The sequence below is a fragment of the Thamnophis elegans genome, chromosome 5 (assembly GCF_009769535.1).
Source record: "Thamnophis elegans isolate rThaEle1 chromosome 5, rThaEle1.pri, whole genome shotgun sequence".
Classification (NCBI taxonomy): Eukaryota; Metazoa; Chordata; class Lepidosauria; order Squamata; family Colubridae; genus Thamnophis; species Thamnophis elegans.
The window spans coordinates 20,059,338-20,079,155 of NC_045545.1; the positions used below are offsets into that span (position 1 = coordinate 20,059,338).

Consider the following 19,818-nt stretch of genomic DNA (forward strand, 5'->3'; position numbering starts at 1 on the left):
ATGTATCGGGACTTTTTTCCCCATTGTTAAACTGGGTAGGGGTAGGGCCAGCATGTGATGCATCCGGGCCATGGGCCATGAGTTTGTCACCCCTGGTATAGAGCTTCCTATCTGATCAGGGGATTAGACTACAAGACCTCCAAGGTCCCTTCAAACTCGGTTTATTCTATTCTGTTCTGTTCTACTCTATTCTATTCTATTTAGGAAAAAGGAGAACTTCTTTCTTAGGTGCTGGAAAAGCCTTTAATGAGAGCCTGCATTTTGAAAACCATCATTCTTTAAAAATAAATAACTAAACAAAAATTCTGCATAAGTAGAGGTATGCTGCTAAGTAATTCCAACCCATCAGTCAAACTTTTGTTTATAACAAAATTGCTCATTGACTTTTCCATTGTTTTACAGAGGATTAAAGCACTGGACTGAAATGTAACGCTAAAAGATTTTGTGTGCTACTTTCTCATTTCTACTCTGCGGTGGGAGTGGGGGTTGATATTTGGTCTGTTTGTTTTTGACAACAAATATCATTAGAGTCCAATGCAGTTGAATTGCATGCCTTTATCTTCACATAAACACACACTGAATAGATTGCAAAATAAATACTTTCAAAGGTATTGTCTCCTGTGCTTTTAAAGAAATTGGTATTCACTTTCAGAAATGCATTTTTAATAAAGTGGAAGCTCTTCTGAAAGCAGCTTTCGTTATTCTTTACCAAACCTCACTTAATGCAAAGCAAATTAGAGGTTACATTTTTCCCCCCAGGCAAAGAATGAAAAGGTACAAATATGGAATTAAAGGACATCCACCTACCATGAATAACATGGTGCTAGAGCTTAAAGCACATGAGCAAAATAGTGAAGGGCTATGGATCGGTGTTGGGGATGGAGCAAAAGGGACAAAGGGTGAAATCTATAGCATGACATCATGTTAATGTATTAATATTATGCATTAATATGAATGGATAATATTAATACTGACATATTAATTTATGTACTTGAACTTTGAGAGATACAAGCACACACAATAAGATCATTCACATAATAGGATGTTCTGTTATTTAGACACCACTACACTTTGCTGTGCAATTACAGGATTGAAGGGTTTTTGAAAACATTAATAACTTTGTGCTTTTTGAAGCTGTAATAACAGTATAGCCCAGTGTACAGGTAGTTCTTGACTTACAACATTTCATTTAGTGTCCGTTCGACTCTGGAAAAAAAGTGACTTATGACTCTTTTTCACATTTATGACCATTGCAGCATCCCCATGGTCACATGCTCAAAGTTCAGATGCTTGCCAACTGACTCATATTTATGACAGTTGCAATGTCCCAGAGTTACGTGATCCCCCTTTGCAACTTTCTGACAAGCAAAGTCAACGTAGAAACCAGATTCACTTAACAACTGTGTAACTAATTTAACAACTTTAGGGATTCCCTTAACAATTGTGGCAAGAAAGTTTCTAAAATAGGGCAAAACTCACTTAACAATTTCTTGCTCGGGCTCAATTATGGTCGCATGTCGAAAACTGCTTCCAATAGTTCTTGCAAAACTTTATATTAAGCTAGTCTTCAGCGTAATTGTTATTTCCAAAGACATTATTGCCCTTTTTCTTTTTCAGCTGTAAGACTTTATACATTTGACCCGGAGAAGGTGAACCTCATCAACCAAAATACTCAGATGAGAGGAGACAGTATTAAGATCTCTGCAAAGAAAAAAGAAATATCGCCTGCTAAAGGTTAGGATGGTGGTTTGGGGTTGTTGGTACAATATCTGAACTCAATGGAAAACCCTCTCTTTTTTCTAAGATTCATCAGCCGCATTGTTCCACTTGCAGCATGAAGAAATCCACTATAAAGTTAAATAGGTGAAATAGAAAGTGGAAAAAATTGGTGCCGTTATGGGATTTTCATTCTTACACTAATAAATCTTCATAAGTATTTTATGATCTGTTGCATACATTGACTGGTAATGAGCTTGTGGAAACTACATTTGCCTATAAGGAAACCTTTTCCTTAGATTTCAGGGGAGCAATCATCAGCAAACAGTCCCCTGTGTCCTTTGAATCCTGGGCAGAATCACTGAAATAGTGTAGAACAGTGTTTTTCAACCTTAGTGGCTTAAAGATGGATGGATTTCAACTCCCAGAAGTCCTCAGCTATCTTCTGGCAGTTGAAGTCCACCCATCTCAAAGCCTCCAAGGTTGAGAAACGCTAGTGTAGAAGTTCTCCATCATTTTGGTCATGGTTTCAGTCACTAGTTTCTGAAGTGATATATGGGCTAAATACCTTGGGGTGAAATTCTAAATGATAAATAAGCATTAAAGGGATAAGAGAAGTTGGTAAATGAAATACTGAAATCACAAGCACAAACTGCTTGGAAAAAGAAGAAAAAAATGGGGAAAGCACAGTGTCAAAAAATAAAACTGAAATGGAATAGAAAATGGAAACAGGGATTAATAATTAAGGAGGAATACAAACTGCTGGTGTGAGGTTGTAAGGATAGACTCAGGGAGGCTAAAACAGAATGACAAGAAGATGGTGAAAATGAAATTGCCTGGTATCTTATTTGTCTCCTCTCAGAAGAAAGAGTTCCTAATGTAATTGAGGCAAACCGGGTAGACTATAAAAACTGCTAAAGGAGTTGGATGTGTTTAGCTCTCAAAAGAAAAAAGGAGAGATAAAAACTGATTTACATACGGGATATAACAAACATCCTATTCAAAAGAGAGATTGAGCTGCTGTCTGTTGAGGCTGAAAGCATGACAACAAAGAAGTTAAAATTAAGAGATGGATGGATGGATGGATTGACAGACAATCTGAATATTTAAAAAAAAATCTAAAAAAAAAAAAAGTAAGAAAAATAAGTCGCCTGCCTAGAACAGTGGTAGACTCTCTTTCACTGGACATTTTCACATGAAATCTTCAAAATCTTCCTGATTTGGTGTGTTTCTCCATTCACCTGTGAGATGGACTAGATCAGGGGTGTCAAACTCAAGGCCTGTGGGCTGAATCCAGCCCACAGGGTGCTTAGACCTGGCCTGTGGGGCCACCCTAGAAACAGCAAAGGACTGGCCCGTGGTGCCTCTGCCAGCAAAAATGGAGATCCGTTTTCACTGGCAGAAGGTTGCAGGAAGCCATCGCAGCCGAAAACAATGCTCGGGAGCTTGTTTTCGCTGGCAGAGCACTTGGGCCACCACAGGGACCACCGACATTAGGGACATCAAGCTGGCCACACCCAACCTGGCCATGCCCAAGATCAAACAAAACCCTGATGAATGAAATCAAGTTTGACACTCATGGACTAGAAGTTCTATAAGATTCCTTTCCATTTTAAAAGTCTATGGTTATCTGAAAGCAGGCAGAAAAGGAAATTTGTGAAAGTGCCTTGTAGATGAGAAAAAGGAGGGCATGTAAAAAGAGAGAAGTCTAACAAAAGCAATCTGAGTCTTCAGGGGCAGATGTTTGATTATGTAGGATATTTAATATACCAATATATAAGGTACTTTACATGACCCTTAAATAAGTCATTTATTCCCAATAAAATGGGATATCATTTTGTACAAAGTGATAGAGTAGTACATGATCTGGGGTGTATCGTGAACCTGGAATTTAACCACAAGACTATAATTCCACAAGTAAAATTATATTTTTAACTGTACACAGGGGGAGTGCTAATATCGCTGCTTTTTTGGTTTTGTTTTACTTGAAATTGATAGTTTAAAAGTTTTTTTCCCCCAGTCAGACGGACCTTTAATTTAGCAGGTCTTGTTAATGCGGTCTGCAAAGTATTGTTCTTTTTCCTATTTTAAAATAAATTGGAATGGAGTGGGAGGAATGCCAAAGAAATTAAACCTAAAGTTTACATTTTGACTATGTCACATATCTTTTATATTACATGTGATTCATGGACTTGATTACAAATTAGATTAAAAAAAAGTTTCTGCATCCCTTGGTAAACAGGGGTTTCATTTTATGTGATCCTACATAAAATGTAGTTAGCTTACAAGCCAGTGTCAAACTCTGATTTCTGAAGTAGGTTTGCTTCTCTAATCACAGCTTGTGGTTCAGAGAAAATTGGCTAGCTGGAAATGGAACCAAATATTTTTGATGCCATTCTTGTAGCTATGCCAAAGTGTCAGAGTCTGCTTATGAGTTACATCTGAACTCTTTGTATGAGTTGACCCCGAAATTAGCCTCCTATTGATTGCTCCTTTCTCCATATTGTACACAATATTTAATGTGACTTTCTGTCTCAGTGGGAGCACCAAACATAAATGCTTTCAGAGCTTAGTGTTGATCATAACAATAGAGGGAAGCAAGATTCTTGGCAAGGTATAAATGCATTTGGGTATACTGTATTTAAGTTTAAATGATGAGAAATAATGAACCCAAATAGCTGGATTTTAAAAGCATTTGCTGGGGTTTTCTTTTATTTCATAAACATTATGATCACCCTTCTGTCATTACCATTTCCAAGCAAAGCCACTTGTTAGGAAAAGATATAGGTCTATATCAGAGGTGGGTTACTCCCGGTTTGGCCCAGATCAGGAGAACCAGCAGTAGTGGTGGCAGGACGCTCTGCCCTCCCTCCCATATGCTTCTGCGCATGCACAGAAGCTTCTGCACATGCGCAGTAGCAGCGCATGCGAGAGAAAGTGAACCAGTAGTAAAAAAATTGGAAATCCACCACTGGTCTACATTCAGAATGTTGTCCAGTTTATAAGAACTATACTGCTTGGAGAAGTATATGAGCAGGGGATGTGCGAGTGGGTTAAAAAAAAAAGAGGATGGCAATCATGACTGTGTGAATGAAGTCTTGAACCTTTTTTTTTTTTACATTAACTACAAATGAAGTGGAGATTCACATGCATAGTTGCAATGGGCAATGTGGACAACACTTGTCTGGGACTGGAAATGAATCCCCTAATGCCTGGAACCTATAGCCTCTTAAATTGTACAGTTGGAAGATTTATCTTCCAAAAATATGGACAATATTCTTTGATTGAATGATTTATCATTAAATTTAATTTCTAATAGTGGCACATCCCTTATTGCTTTAAACATTTCCCTCTGTTTCTGTTGTCTTTCTGTAAGTTTGCTGCAAAATGTCCATTGATTTGATATTTTTCTTGACAGAGTTTTAAAAGGTCTTTTGATTGTTGTTTCCTTGGTGTTTCTAAACATTATTTTAGTATTTATTTTTATTTTTAAAAATCAACAATTCTCAAACAACTAAGCATGTTTTATTTGATGAATAGGCACAGTTGCAGTTGTGTTTCTGCGATACGACAATATTGGAGCTCTGCTTTCATTACCACAGAATTTGTCCCTGACAGAAAATACAGAGGATAGAGAAATAGTAGGTTCATCAGTTATAGCTGCTGCAATTAGGTCCACTCCACCTGGGCTGTATCCAGCTGAGAAAATAATATTTACTTTAAAACATCTACAGGTAAGCTTTCTTTTTAAAACCCCTCTCATTTAAGACTGTATTTTTTCTGTAGTGGGTTGCAAGGGCTGTGTTGGCACTGTCCTTCTAACTCTGTTGTTTGCCAATATGTTTGCCATAATATAATTAGAAGGGAAATTACAACGTTGAGTTTAGCACAGCAAGTGCAAGGCAGGGAATAGGAGTCGGTAGCTATTAAAAAGTGTGAAGTGAAACTGACAAGAATAATGAATGCATGGAAGTCTTATTACACGTTTGTCAACAATCTGCAAGTGTAACCCAAGGCTGTTCCTTGTTGGAGTCTGAAGTGAATATGAACATTTTTGAAAAAGAAAATAGCACCCAAGAAAAAAATTAATGAAGCACATTTTGTAAGTGTAAAAGAAAGTTTCATTTATAGAAAATGCATTATAGGAATAAGTAAAGCCTAGATCATTGGTTCCTACTATATACCCAGGAAGTAAGGAAAAAAAGAAATTATTTCAGATTAAACACAAGCAGTAATAGGTGAAGTAAACCCCTTAACACTCTACCAGCACCCTACTGCCCCCTGGTGATCAGTAGATTAGGAGGTCCTAAAGGGTCAGTGCTAATAAATTTGTACTTCCAACTCTCAATTCTGAGCATCTTTCCACTTGCAAAGTGGGAAACTGTTGCATTCCTTATGTTACTTAGCAAAGTATAACCACCACAAAGCATAAAATTTCACAGGACCTCTAAGTGAACAGTGCCACTGTTTCTTATAGCCGTCAGCAATCACAGTGACAGTTTTTCAGAATAGCTATGTAATTCGGGATATTTCATTTTGGATTACTTGCCATTATACAGTGATAGTACATAACAGCTGAGAGCTACAGAATGATAAATATGAATTGAAAAGATGAACATTCTAATCCACACATAGCCATTAAACTCCGCTACATATTCTTGGAAAGTAAGCGCTTCTTGATTTAGGCACTCTTGTGAATGTCAAGGACCGATTGTGAATTATTTGGAGGCAGTTCAGGATATAATAACAACAACAACCCATGTGTGAACTTTGGAGGTAGAATAAGGGGGAAAGGATGGTAGAAGGACTTTAAAAAAAAAACAGAGGCATTTTCCATAGATGTTAGAAGTTCAAGATTGAAAGCACGTCAAATATATCCAACAGAAAATAAAGTAGATGTACTACCTTGGCAAAATTAGGGCTACAGGAAGCAAGCGAAGAATAATATGATACAGCAACCAATTTTTTAAAAACTAACTGTGATTCCTTATGGATTGTCCAATGGCATAAAATACAACTAGCATCCTGGCCCAGGCCCTAAAGATATGAACCAGATCTTCAAGACGTTCCAAATTTCGGGGGTGAGGTTGTTCATTAGAAGAGGTTCACACAATTATATGCCGTTTATCATTCTTAACACATTTTGTTTCTGCTCCAGCCTGTAGGCAAAAAAGATGTTAAATGTGTATTTTGGAATTATTCAGAAGACACAATGGAAGGGAACTGGGCCACAGAAGGGTGTGAGAGGATCCACTCCAATAGCACACATACTTCATGCAGATGTAACCATCTTACTCATTTTGCAGTATTGATGTCTTCAAATGGCTCTAAAGTTGTAAGTGGCTTTTTTTTAATTTAAAGACTGTTTTTTTTAATTAATCTTTTCTATTTGGGGCCATAAACCCCATTTATAAGGAATATTTTCTGCAAACCAATAGATTAATCTCTTCCTCTACCACTTTAGATATTTCTGTGGCTAGGTTGACCCTGAACATCATATTCTTAGAATCTCTAGATATCCATTGGTACAACGTGGTCCCTTTTCTATCTTTCTATGCTAGAGGGTTGGTTACTGTTCGTTTTCCATGGTTTATCATGGAACACCTCATTTTTTTAAATGGCCAGTTGTTGTTTTACTTTTTCATACGTCTTTATTTGAAAAAAATGGGCTGCCTTATACTTTTAAAAAATCTGAACTCGAAATGACTCTTCCATTAAGTTGGAAGAAAGGTCCAATAAGAGATATATACTGGCTATGAGTCCCTGCACTATGATTCACAGACAATAGAAATTACTACAGTTGCATGCCAAAGTTTCAGCATCCCTGGTAAAATTGTATGGATCAATGATGTTTCTTTGACAGCCTGACTCTGCAATGTGACAAAGAGCATTATATTATCTACAGTTTAACCTATCCCCCTGCAATTGCTACCTTGTTTTCCAGCTGCCCCACTGATCAGTTCTTTGTGAAATGAAAGAGAATTGATTGCTGTCCAAACTTTTTTTTCCCTTGCCAAACTTATTCTGTGCAAGAACTGTGGGTTTCATTAAACACTTTTCTCCGCATCACTTCTTAGTCTGTGTACTGTATCTCGGAAAGCCATTAGAAAGACCCTCATTTGTCCTTCATCATTTTTAATATTCACAACGTGTGCTCACTCCAGAGGTTTAGAATGAAGAACACACAGAAGTTTCACACTTTTCACACTTTGGAGATGACATTTCAAAAATTAGATTTCGCAGTGCTGACCTAGAGTTATGCTAATAAATTACATGAAAAGTAACTAAACTATGTGTTTCAGTTTTCTTCATATGCTTATCCATTTTAGTGCCAACATTCTTCATTATAACTTTATAATATCTTTTTTTTATTTATGAATGACACTGAAACATTCAGAAATGTACAAAGATTATTTTGATATTCAGAAAGGGTACAATTGACATTAAAATGAAACCCACACTAATTTTTCCTTCCTCTGTGCCAGACACTTTGAATAATTTGAATAATAACAAAAGAGAGAGAGAAGGAAGAAAAGGGAGGTATGAGGGAAGGCAAGGGAGGGGAACGGAGGGGAGGAGGGAAGGGAGGGGAGGAGTGAGGGGGGAGGGAAGAGAAGTGTGAGGGGAGGGGAGGGGAGGGAAGGGAAATTGTCATCTGTAACCAAGACAGAAATGGATAATCAATATTAAAAATAAACATTCTAGGCAAGAGTTTTTTTATTTATTTGCTGTATTACTGAAACCAGGGAAAATCCATAAAATGATGGAGCAGGTGCATCTACCCTTACATGCTACAACACACATATACACTTGCAACATGGACAACCTTGGGAAAAAGAACAAAAATAAGGTTTTCTTCAAATGTTCAAATAGACTAAACTTTTTCTTCAATCCCAGGACGCAAAGGATTATATTCTTACGAGAATCACTCAACTTGGAATAATTATCTCATTGATTTGCCTCGCCATGTGCATTTTCACATTTTGGTTCTTCAGTGAAATCCAAAGTACAAGAACAACGATTCATAAAAATCTCTGTTGCAGCCTTTTCCTGGCAGAGTTTATTTTTTTGATCGGAATTAACATGAACACTAATAAGGTGAGTATCATTTCTTAATGCTGAAAATGGTACGTTAAAGTGTGCATTTTCAAAGGTGTATGTCCTAATGAGCCTTTGTGAGTCTATGTGATGTCATATGGCTTGTAACAGAGTGTCATTCTCCAAAGCATCTGAGAACAAGAAGCAATGGGTGGAATCTAATCAAGGAGAAAAGCAACTTAGAACTAAGGAGAAATTTCCTGACAGTTAGAACAATTAATCAGTGGAACAACTTGCCTCCAGAAGTTGTGAATGCTCCAACACTGGAAGTTTTTAAGAAAATGTTAGATAACCATTTGTCTGACGTGGTGTGGGGTTTCCTGCCTAAGTAGGGGTTTGGACTAGAAGACTTCCAAGGTCCCTTCCAACTCTGTTATTCTATTCTATTCATCACACAGATTGCATCATTTTTGTCATTTATGCAATAATGCCATGGTGTGCATATAACAGACACTGTCTGTGGGGTATTTCCCAGTCTTAAAGTGAATATTGGCATTTAATATAACTATAACGTTATCCTCATCAAACAGTTCCAGCCAATTCAGTTCAGTTCAGAGTTTTTAAACACCACTGAATAATTTTTCTGCCTGTGGACTTCACGGAGAATTGAGACCTTCGTTAATGAAAGTGGAGGCAGACTCTTAATTGTTTAGACTGGCAATGTTCCAATATCAGCAGGAGTTCTGCCAATTTGTTTTATGGGTTGCTTTATTTTTAATCAGTATAGAAAAATGTTGCTTATCCACATTGCTGTAAGGAAAGCAAAGGAAATCTAAATCTATCTCCTGGAAGAGAGAATACATGTAGTCCTCAACTTACAACCACAATTAAGCCCAAAATCTATGTTGCTAAGTGAGAAATGTGTTGAGTGTTGCCCGTTTAACGACCATCCTTGCCACATTTGTTGAGTGAATCATGGCAGATGTTAAATTAGTAAAATGTTGTTAAGTGAATCTGGTTTCCCTATTGACTTTGCTTGCCAGAAGGTCACAAAAGTGGTATCACATGACCCCCGGGACACTACACCTGTCATACATGTGAGTCAATTGTCAAGCATCCGAATGTAAATCACATGACCATGGGAAGGCTGCAATGGTCATAAGTGTGAAAAATAGTCATAAGTCATTTTTTCAATGCCGTTGTAACTTTGAACAGTCACTAAATGAACTGTTGTATGTCGAGGACTGCCTGTAGATTAGCCTGCAGTTTGCATAGTCTGATGTGTCAGGGTGAATACTTCAAGTTAAAAATTTTACCTGGGCAAAACAAGTATATATGTTGCTTCAGTTTTGAAATGACTTTGGTCCAAGTGTTTCCACATTCAGACAATTGATGACAGGCCCTTAATAGTGTTGTATTGAGACAAAATGTAAGAAAAACCTCTGCTTCCTCTGTACAGGAAGAAAGTTTTAACCTGCATTGCAATAAATGTACTGTTTCATATTAGTCACTTTTACTGTTCCTTTTTTCCTCCCTTCTAGCTATTCTGTTCCATCACTGCTGGACTGCTCCATTACTTCCTCTTAGCGGCTTTTGCATGGATGTGTATTGAAGGCATTCACTTGTATCTTATAGTTGTTGGAGTAATCTACAATAAAGGATTCTTACACAAGAATTTCTATATTTTTGGCTATGTAAGCCCAGCAGTGGTGGTTGGCATTTCTGCCGCACTGGGGTATAAATACTATGGAACAACTGATGTGTAAGTTACTATTTACATCTTGGATACTTCAAATGTGGTCCAAATACAGTCTGCTAGGATGTGATAGCACAACTATGCTTTGGCTATGATTTTCTCATTGTCAATATTTTTAACAAATCTAGTCATTTGATACTAACAGTTTTGAAATATCATTAACACTTTTGACTACAGCACTCCTCATTTAAGAATGAGTAGAAGATCTTAATTTACTCAACACCATAAAGTGTTGTGCCATCAATTTCTTGTGCTCAATAAGGGATGGGTGTTCCTATGCTGACCATTCTCATTGTGTCTTGAGTGTATTTGATTTTTGACTAAATATTAGAAACATTCACAAGATCCTTGGTAATGACAGAAGATATTTAGCCTCAGAAACATATCTACTGTGCTTCAATGTATGGACACTTTTTTTTCCAAAGTTCTGTTTCCTCTATTGAATTGGGTGAAACCCAATATATCAATTCAAGGGGAAACTGTCATCTGTAACCAAGACTAAATAAGATAATCAAGTCTGAAAGTATGCATTCGAGGCAACATGTTTTTATTTATTTATTTTTGGAGTGAGAGAAAATCAAATGATCAAATTTAGTGGTGTCATCTATAAAGGTGGTTTTTCTTACCTTAAATTTCATTCAAATTGTTTTGAATAGGCAGCTATGTCAATGCCAGGGATGGAGAATTCAGGGGCTTCTTCCATACTTTGTATCAATTTTCTTCATTACTATCTATTCAATGATTCCTTTTTCCTCACCTCATCCATCTTTAAGGCAACACTATATCTTCTAACCAGGAACAACGCCTATCCAAGGTGGTCCAATTAGGCATCAAGGTTCTTCGAGCCATTTATTTGTTCATTAATTTTTATCCCACCTTTAGTACTTTATAGATAACTTAAGATAGTGAATAAACCTAATACTCCTTCCTCCTCCAATTTTTCCCCACAACAACTGTATGAGATACATTGGGATGAGAGAGAGTCACTGGCCCAAGACAAGACTATAATTAGCAGTCTCCTGGCTTCTAGACCAGTACCTGAAACTCACACAAAACTGGCTATTGTCATGTCACCATGGGGGTAACACAATACCCCTTGTTCAGGTACCTCCCATAGTCTCTCTGCCTTATCATCTCTTTCATCAGTTCTAGAATTTGGAGGATACAGTGACTCTCTCCAAAGCTTTTTCTGGCCTATCCAGTAGCTGATTGCCTGACCAGGGGTTCAAACAATGTGAAGTGAAACAACATGGCTATTTCACCTCTCCTTTTAAATTAGTGTACAATGCTTTGCCAAACAGGTTTGAAAGTATGTTTCTCTCTTGAAACAAAGCACACCTTTGAAACACTGTACAGATCTACAAAAAATGGGTCACCTCTAGCCACAGAAACAATGTTCTGGACTTTTGTCCAGAAATAAGAATACCAAAAAAAGTAAGATATTTGGCTTCGGCACTCCATATCAAGCCAAGTTGGTTTAATCTGTAAATGTAGTTCAAAATGTTTCATCCTATTTACCTTTCAGATGTTGGCTCAGCACAAAGAATAACTTTATATGGAGTTTTATAGGACCAGCATGTCTAATAATCCTTGTAAGTATGCTTTTCTTCCCATATTTATTTTTTTTTAAAAAAACTGGAATACATAAAGTAGTAATAATAACAAAAGGTGTGTAATCATTACTTACCCATTGATAGGCCATCTGTGAGTGCTTAAATATGGCAAAATGAACTATTTTAAAGGCTTTTATATAACTGACTCTAAAATATATTTACCTCTTGTACATCTAAGTGCTTTGCCTGACTCAAAAAAACATATGTTTGATTAACTAAATATTTCAGTTGGGGATTTGTTTCTTTTAACCCGATGGCTGGAGGGAACAGAATTCTCTATAGCAATTCAGTTGTGTAAGATGTAGCATCTTTACATGTCAGTTGTATCTTGGCAGAACTCAGCAGGAGAGGTATACAGACATGATGCCAGGAGACAGATAATCTGGTATTTCAAATGCTGAGTTACTTAATCTTTTATCTGTGATCGGTCATCTTTGAAGATTAGGCTGTCATCTTTTTGATTTTTTTCATTCTCGTGTACCCTGCCATCATCAAGGCTATTTTAAACAAAATTGCAACATCAGAGACAAGAACCTGCTATTTCACACAGACAGGCAAGTTGAGAATTGATAGCCTATATTTCAGATGGAAGGAGACTTTTTTAATTCCTCTTGGAATTGTTTTCAGACTTGATCTTCTGGAAATATTTGATGCTTCCAAAGTGCCAGGAAGTTAAACATGTACGACTTAATTTAGGTCAAGTAAGAAACATTGAACTGTTATGTCAATGATATAAATAACTCCTGGTCCTCATTTGCTGATAAAATTTTTCTTTAAAATATATTTGCACGGTTAGCATGAAATGCAGTAAGCATAAATCTATTACATGGTTGGTATCAGTGGTGGATTTCAAAAAAATTTGGAACCTATTCTGTGGGTGTGGCTTCATTTGTGGGAGTGGCTTGCCAGCCATATCACCGGTGGGAGTGGCTTGCCGGCCATATGACCATTATTTTTAAAAAAAACTTTGGTGGGGATGTTGTCTTTGCATATAATCTGTCTTTTATTTTTCTTGCAAGTACATATAGGTTCCTTATGATAAAGACCCTTTTAACTTTCTGAATTTGCAAAATATGCCGATCTCTTGCAGGAGCACGAGTCATGCAAGAGCTAAACAATCTTAGCATTAGTCCTGGTTTTCATGTGTCCCACTAAACCACAATAGGGTTGATTGGATTCCGGTTGAATAATACAAACCCCTATTTGGGGTACCTGAAACACGATTTGCAATCTGTGGATTGACCCCAGGATCCCAAGTCCTGTAGCCCCCAAAGTTTCTTTTTTAAGTATTTACCTATTTGAATTTATTAGCCGGCCAACTCCAATGGACTTTCCTGTCCAATATCCCTCCCCCCCTCACTCCTTTCGCCCACTGCATGTACACTACAGGCCCTGATCAAGGCAAGGAGCGAACCAGCGAACCCATCCAGATATAGAACGTGGGGACATGGTGGAGCCTTAAGGGGAAACTCCCCGTTTTGCAAAACCCTCATTCCACGACATTTTCCGCCAAACCCTGTGGGGAAAATCCTCCCAAGCCGCGTTAGCCCTGTGGAAACCAGTCAACTCTGCAGCCTCAAAAAGAGAAGGGGGGGCAGATTTATCACCAAAAAGGAGCGTGGCGAAAGCCTAACAAGTGGGAAATGGTAGCACTGCAGAGGGGTGGATTTCAAAAAAATTTCGAACCTAATCTGTGGGTGTGGCCTCCTTTGTGGCAGTGGCTTGCCGGCCATGTGACCTGGTGGGAGTGGCTTGCTGGCCATGTGTTCTCTCTCTCTCTCTCTCTCTCTCTCTCTCTCTCTTTCTTTCCTTCCTTTTGTCTCTCTGTCCCTTTTTTCTTTTTTCTTTCATCTCTCTCTCACTTTTTATTTCTTTTTATTTATTTATTTATTTCTTCCTTTCTTTCTCTTTCTCTTTCTCTCTCTGTGTGAGTCTGTCTGTGTGTGTGTGAGAGAGAGAGAGACTGTGTGTGTGTGTGTATGTGTGTGTGTGTGGCTCTTTGCGTCTCTCTCCCTCCCTCCCTACCTCTGTGTCTCTCTATGTGATTCTCTCTCTCTCTCTCTCTCTCTCTCTCTCTCTGTGTTTATCTCTCTCCTCTCTCCCTCTGTGTCTGTGTTTCTCTCATTCCCTCTATCTCTCTGTGCCTCTGTCTATCTGTCTGTCTCTATCACACACACACACATAGACACAGAAACAGACACAGACACACACATACTGTGGTCACCTTGTTGAGTGTTCCAATCACATTTGAAACACTCAACAACTGGCCTGTATTCATGGTTTTTTGCAGCATTCTGCAGACATGGGGGCAAAATATATGGTTAAAAGTAGCTAGCAGCAGCGTTCTTCCCTGGGGGGTTCCGCAGAACATCCCAAGACCAATGGCTCCGGAATCTTCACCGCGGGCCAGTAAAGCTTCATCCACCAGAGGCAGCAGGACCAAAGCCCCTCTCCCAACTGGCCCTTCCTCCCTCTGAGGGCGAGGGACCCGGCTGCCCCACTACCTCTGGCTTCCTTCCGAGAGGCTGTAATTGTGCAGGCTGTTCGTGCGTGCTTATGTTTTCCATGAGGGTGATGGATGGGCTCCAGAATTGCTCCATGCCTTGGAAAACATAGGTGCGTGCGGGCAGCGGGACAGCCAGGACAAGGGAGTGCAACCCGCACAGCTTGTTCAAATAGCAAAAGAAGGGAGAGGAGAGGAGGCTGTTTGAAAAGCACCGCTTGGAACTCTTCTCCTTTTCCTTCTTTTGCTGTCTGTACATGCAGTGCGGGTCGCACTCCCTTTTCTTTCATAGCCAGCTCGTTTCCAATTGGGGTGAGGATCCATGGAGAGGGACAGAAAAAATCGATTTCTTCCCCCCCTCCGCCAAACTGACCTACAACAAGGAGCAATTGCTTCCTCCACCCGCTTCTTCGAACGGCAGGCCTCGGTGGTGGTTAAGGCTCCTATCTTTAAATGCGGATCTTTCCTCGCCACTTTATGAGGTTGGGCCAGGACTTGCTTTCTGAGCATGGGACGACGGGCGATAGTTTGCGCGAAAGCCCAGTTAGGTCCTTTGCTAGCAGGCAGGTCCTAGGACGTCTGCCACCACCAAAGCTACACATGCACCAGCAATGACATTCTTTTCAATCAATTTGGTGCAGTTATAAAAGGGAAATTTAAGTTTGGGAAACTCAGCATGAGCTATGGATAACTATTCCAAATGACCTAATTTAGGGAAAAGCCTTAAAGCAATACTACCCCTGCTTTTTCCAGGTGTCCATATGATCCATGACCTGAATAAATTTCTTATTAATCCCATTGACCAGTGGTTTTATATTCAAGCCAAACAAGCTTATTTTCAGACAAGTCCATGAACAAGTGTATGCTAGCAATATTGTCCAAATGTTTACAGTTTTGCTCCAATTCATTTCATGGCCTTTTTCATTTGTAGGGGTGGATTTTGCTAAGAAGCTATTGAAAAAGGGAGATATTTGAACATTGGGGGGAGGGAGAATGTGAAAGAAGGTTTCAATGTGTCTTAAAACTGATACTTTATAAGAATTCATTTTTCCCTGTTAAACAAGTTGCAGGCTTTTCTTCAAAATTTTCCCAAATAGTCTGCAGAGCCCACTGACATTTGTAAGGCACTTGTATACAGCCATCTTTAAAAAAAAAACATATTTTTAGTTGCAGTTTTGCTGTATGTTGGAGAATAGAACTAATCTGTCTACTTTACCAACATAGCTAATCTATCTGGCTTTTCAATGTGGCATTGCTGCCTTCAGCATTGGAGAAGAAATGGTAGAAAAATATTGCTCTGCTCATACAATATTCCACAACCAGGAAGAACATTAACAGATGTAGAAATAATCTTAGCAACAGTGATACCTGTGAATACTTGATCTAGAAAAAATACTTATATTAATTTGATATGATCTCTCTAATAACTTGAGCTGCAAACTAATGTAAAGAAGGTAATAATTTCATAAACATTTCTAGTCAGGTCATCTATGCCTAAAAGGGAATATGATTTTTTCCCATTGAGAGGAATATGCCCATCATGTAATCAAAATGATTTTTTTAAAAATCTAAGTGACTAAGACACTGAGCTTGTCAATCAGAAAGGTCAACAGTTCAGCGGTTCGAATCTCTAGTGCACGTAACAGAGTGAGCTCCCGTTACTTGTCCCAGCTTCTGCCAACCTAGCAATTCGAAAGCATGTAAAAATGCAAATAGAAAAATAGGAACTACCTTTGGTAGGAAGGTAACAGCGTTCCGTGCACCTTCAACGTTTAGTCATGCCGGCCATATGGCCACGGAGACGTCTTCGGACAGTGCAGGGTCTTTACCTTTGAAATGGAGATGAGCACTGTCTCCTAGAGTCGGGAACGACTAACACATAGGTACGAGGGAACCTTTACCTTTGTGTTTTATGACAATATAGCATAGTGATATAACAATTGAGAAACATTGTGTTTTCATTAGGATGATAAAATGAACCACTTAATACTTGGAATCCATAATGTTTTAAATAAACCTTGTGGGGGAAGGCTTTTCTAGATATTTCTTTATAAGTAAAGGGGGAACAGGTGGGAGATAATTTGATGTTAGAGTATATTATAATATGCCTTGGAAGTTTCACGTACTTTATTAAGGTTATAGCAAACTTACAGATTTATAAAGGTTATTTACAACATCACACTTTGTTTTAAGACAATGAAGCAATTTTAATATTACAGATCTGGTTTTAAAAAGACATTCACTTAAACATTCATCACTGTACACTTGTTCCCTTCCAAGTGTTTAAACAGAGCTCACTTTCTTGAAATATTTATTCATTAATGCCTGAAGTACTATTAGAATTCTGAAGTGTAGGCCTGTGGCATAATTGATCCTATCAACGTTTTAATTATTATTTTCTTGATGAGAAAATATTAAAGAAAAATCTTGGGTCACCGTGAGCATGCAAAGTGGAAGGAGTACTTTAAACCTTTGTAAAACAAGCTGCATGCCAAAGATAATTTCCCCAACTTGCTTCTCTTTGCAGCCTTTATTGCACCACCAATAATTCCGAGACTATATTTCAGATTAGATCAAAGCTTGACTGGGCAGGGAGTTTGCAACTGTAATATAGTTTTAAAAATAAAATAATGACTTCAACATAAGCTTTAGGGAACTAGAGAAAACCTGCCTGCAGGAAGGAGTGAAAGTAATTATGGCTACAAGCGATATAAAAAGGTTAAGCTAAGCCTGCTAACTTCTATGCTGTGATACTGTATTCAGCCACTGTAACCACTCCTGAACAGAAAAGAGATTGGCAAAGCAAGCTTACATGAAAGGATATTTATGAAGCACTGGGAAGTCAAGAAGTTCTGCAATATTTACCTCCTCCCAGGCTGCTGTCGGGAGGCTGGAAATGAAAGCTTCCATGAAATTACTGGGAGACAAGTCATTAGAAATCATGCCAAGGGCCCCTAAGAATTGCTTAGCTCCAACAGATCCAGTCTTTCCTTTCTGAAACATTGATACCTAACCTTTTCCAATATTAAATTCACCAACGCTGGGGAAAAACCATGAATAGACAGATGATCAGCAAGATGGAAAGGATTCTTAAGTCATATTTCTTTGGAAAAGCATTGTGCAGGAGAAGGCCCCAACCTATCTTAGACCATTGAAATCTAGTTTTTCCAACAGGACTTGGGAACAGAAATATCATGTTACTTCCTTTTATAATGAGATATTTGTTTTCGAATTGAGTCAGTTTATATGCCTAGTATGGAACTGAGAGTTAATTTGAGAGAGATCTTTATGTGCAATTTTTAACCTTTTTTATGGAATACAGTATACTAAGCTGCTCAGAGTGAGTGATAACTGGATATATAAGCTAGTAAGAAAGGAAACAAATGCCTCTTTATTTCTCTGGCCAAGAGTGAAGAAGAAATATTATCATATATGCCTCAGTGTCCACCCCAGGTACTGGTGTCAGAACTAAAATTTTGCACACCATGTATCATAAAGCAAGAACAGATCTTAGTTGTGTGTGGGTGTTCTCCCATGATTATTATCCAAGGTGGCGCAGTGGTTAAATGCAGCACTGCAGGCTACTGCTAGATCAGCAGTTCAGCGGTTCAAATCTCACCGGCTCAGGGTTGACTCAGCCTTCCATCCTTCCGAGGTGGGTAAAATGAGGACCCGGATTGTTGGGGGCAATATGCTGACTCTCTGTAAACCACTTAGAGAGGGCTGAAAGCCCTATGAAGCGGTATATAAGTCTACTGCTATTATGTAAAAGGGAAATTTTGAAAATTCACTTAGGAAACTAAAGTGCCTATGTAAGTTGGATACTTGATTATAGCAGTAGTCCAGTGGCACAGAAGAGTATCTGATTACATATAAAGTTTTCATTTTAGATTCTCAGATACCTCTCAATAATATAGTCAGAAACCTCAGTGATTTTTCTCATGCCTCTTTCAGACAATGAAAAAAGAAGAAAGCAAAGGCTATCACTGTAACCTATACATCTATGCAAACTATAAATCTATATCCATTTAAGCTAATGTTGTATATATTCCATTATTAATCCATTTTACAGAATTTCTTGATTATTCCATTTACAAAGATAAATAACTACTAGAGAACATGTCACCGAGGCTCCACCGGTGATGCCATTTTGAGGACGATCCTGAACATAAAAACTTCTGCCCTCAGGATGCCACGACAGGGCATTGCATGCCAAATCTATGACACCAGACACAAATACAGGTTCCCCCCACACACACACAATGCCATCACTCTGATAAACACCTAATTCCCACAGCATTGTTTCATGCCTAAAGATATTTACTCATATATTCTCAGACTCTAGAAGGAGTGCAGAGAAGAAGAACAAAGAGGATTAGGGGATTGGAGGCTAAAATATAAAGAACAGTTGCTGGAATTGGGTATGTTTAGTTTAATGAAAAGAAGGACTAAGAGTGACATCAGAGGTAGCATTCAGCCAGTTCGGACACGTTCATGCAAACCAGTAGCTCCAATGATCAGTTGGCCTGCCCACCCACCCCCGCCCTATCATGTCCTTTATTTCCTGCTTTCTAGCTCATCTCCATTGTGCAGAACAGCTGATTCCCCCCCCCCACTTACTGTTCTACTTACCGTTGCTGACTTGGAAGGTAAGCAGCTGAGCTTCTAAATGCTCCATTTTCAGCGCTGCACACAAGTGCTTTAGGCACATGCCTGCACACATTCGATGAGCTCATCGAATGAGTTGTTAAACCAGCAGCATCCCAGCACTGGGTGACATGATAGAAGTGTTCTAATATCTCAGGGGTTGCCACAAAGAAGAGGGAACCAAGCTATTTGCTAAAGCTCCTGAGGGCAGGACAAGAAGCAATGGATTGAAACTACTCAAGGAGAAAAACTAGTTCTAAGGAGAAATTTCCTGACAGTTAGAACAATTAATTAGTGGAACAACATGCCTCCAAAGTTGTGAATGCTCCAACACTGAAAGTTTTTAAAAGGAGATTGGGCAACTATTTGTCTGAACTAGTATAGCATTTCTTGCCTAAGCAGGGAGTTGGATTAGGGGGGAAGGTCTCTTCCAATTCTGTTATTCTATTCTATTCTATTCTAGGAGGGCTGTATTACTATTGTCCTTGTCATCTTTTCTATTAGCTTCTCCTATTGGCATCTTATGATTTATCACTTTGTTGTTT

General features: G+C 38.5%; 1 protein-coding gene across 3 annotated transcripts in view; it reads left to right on the forward strand.

Annotated features, from left to right (window-relative positions):
- The window catches only part of ADGRL4 (adhesion G protein-coupled receptor L4), a 106,618-nt gene that overhangs the window by 68,697 nt on the left and 18,103 nt on the right, over positions 1–19,818 (forward strand). For all 3 annotated transcript variants that reach the window (XM_032218832.1, XM_032218835.1, XM_032218833.1), the window contains 6 exons: positions 1,618–1,734; positions 5,257–5,450; positions 6,875–7,051; positions 8,614–8,814; positions 10,296–10,516; positions 12,036–12,102. In XM_032218832.1, coding sequence (XP_032074723.1) covers positions 1,618–1,734; positions 5,257–5,450; positions 6,875–7,051; positions 8,614–8,814; positions 10,296–10,516; positions 12,036–12,102 — 977 coding nt within the window. The remainder of the gene's footprint in view (positions 1–1,617; positions 1,735–5,256; positions 5,451–6,874; positions 7,052–8,613; positions 8,815–10,295; positions 10,517–12,035; positions 12,103–19,818) is intronic.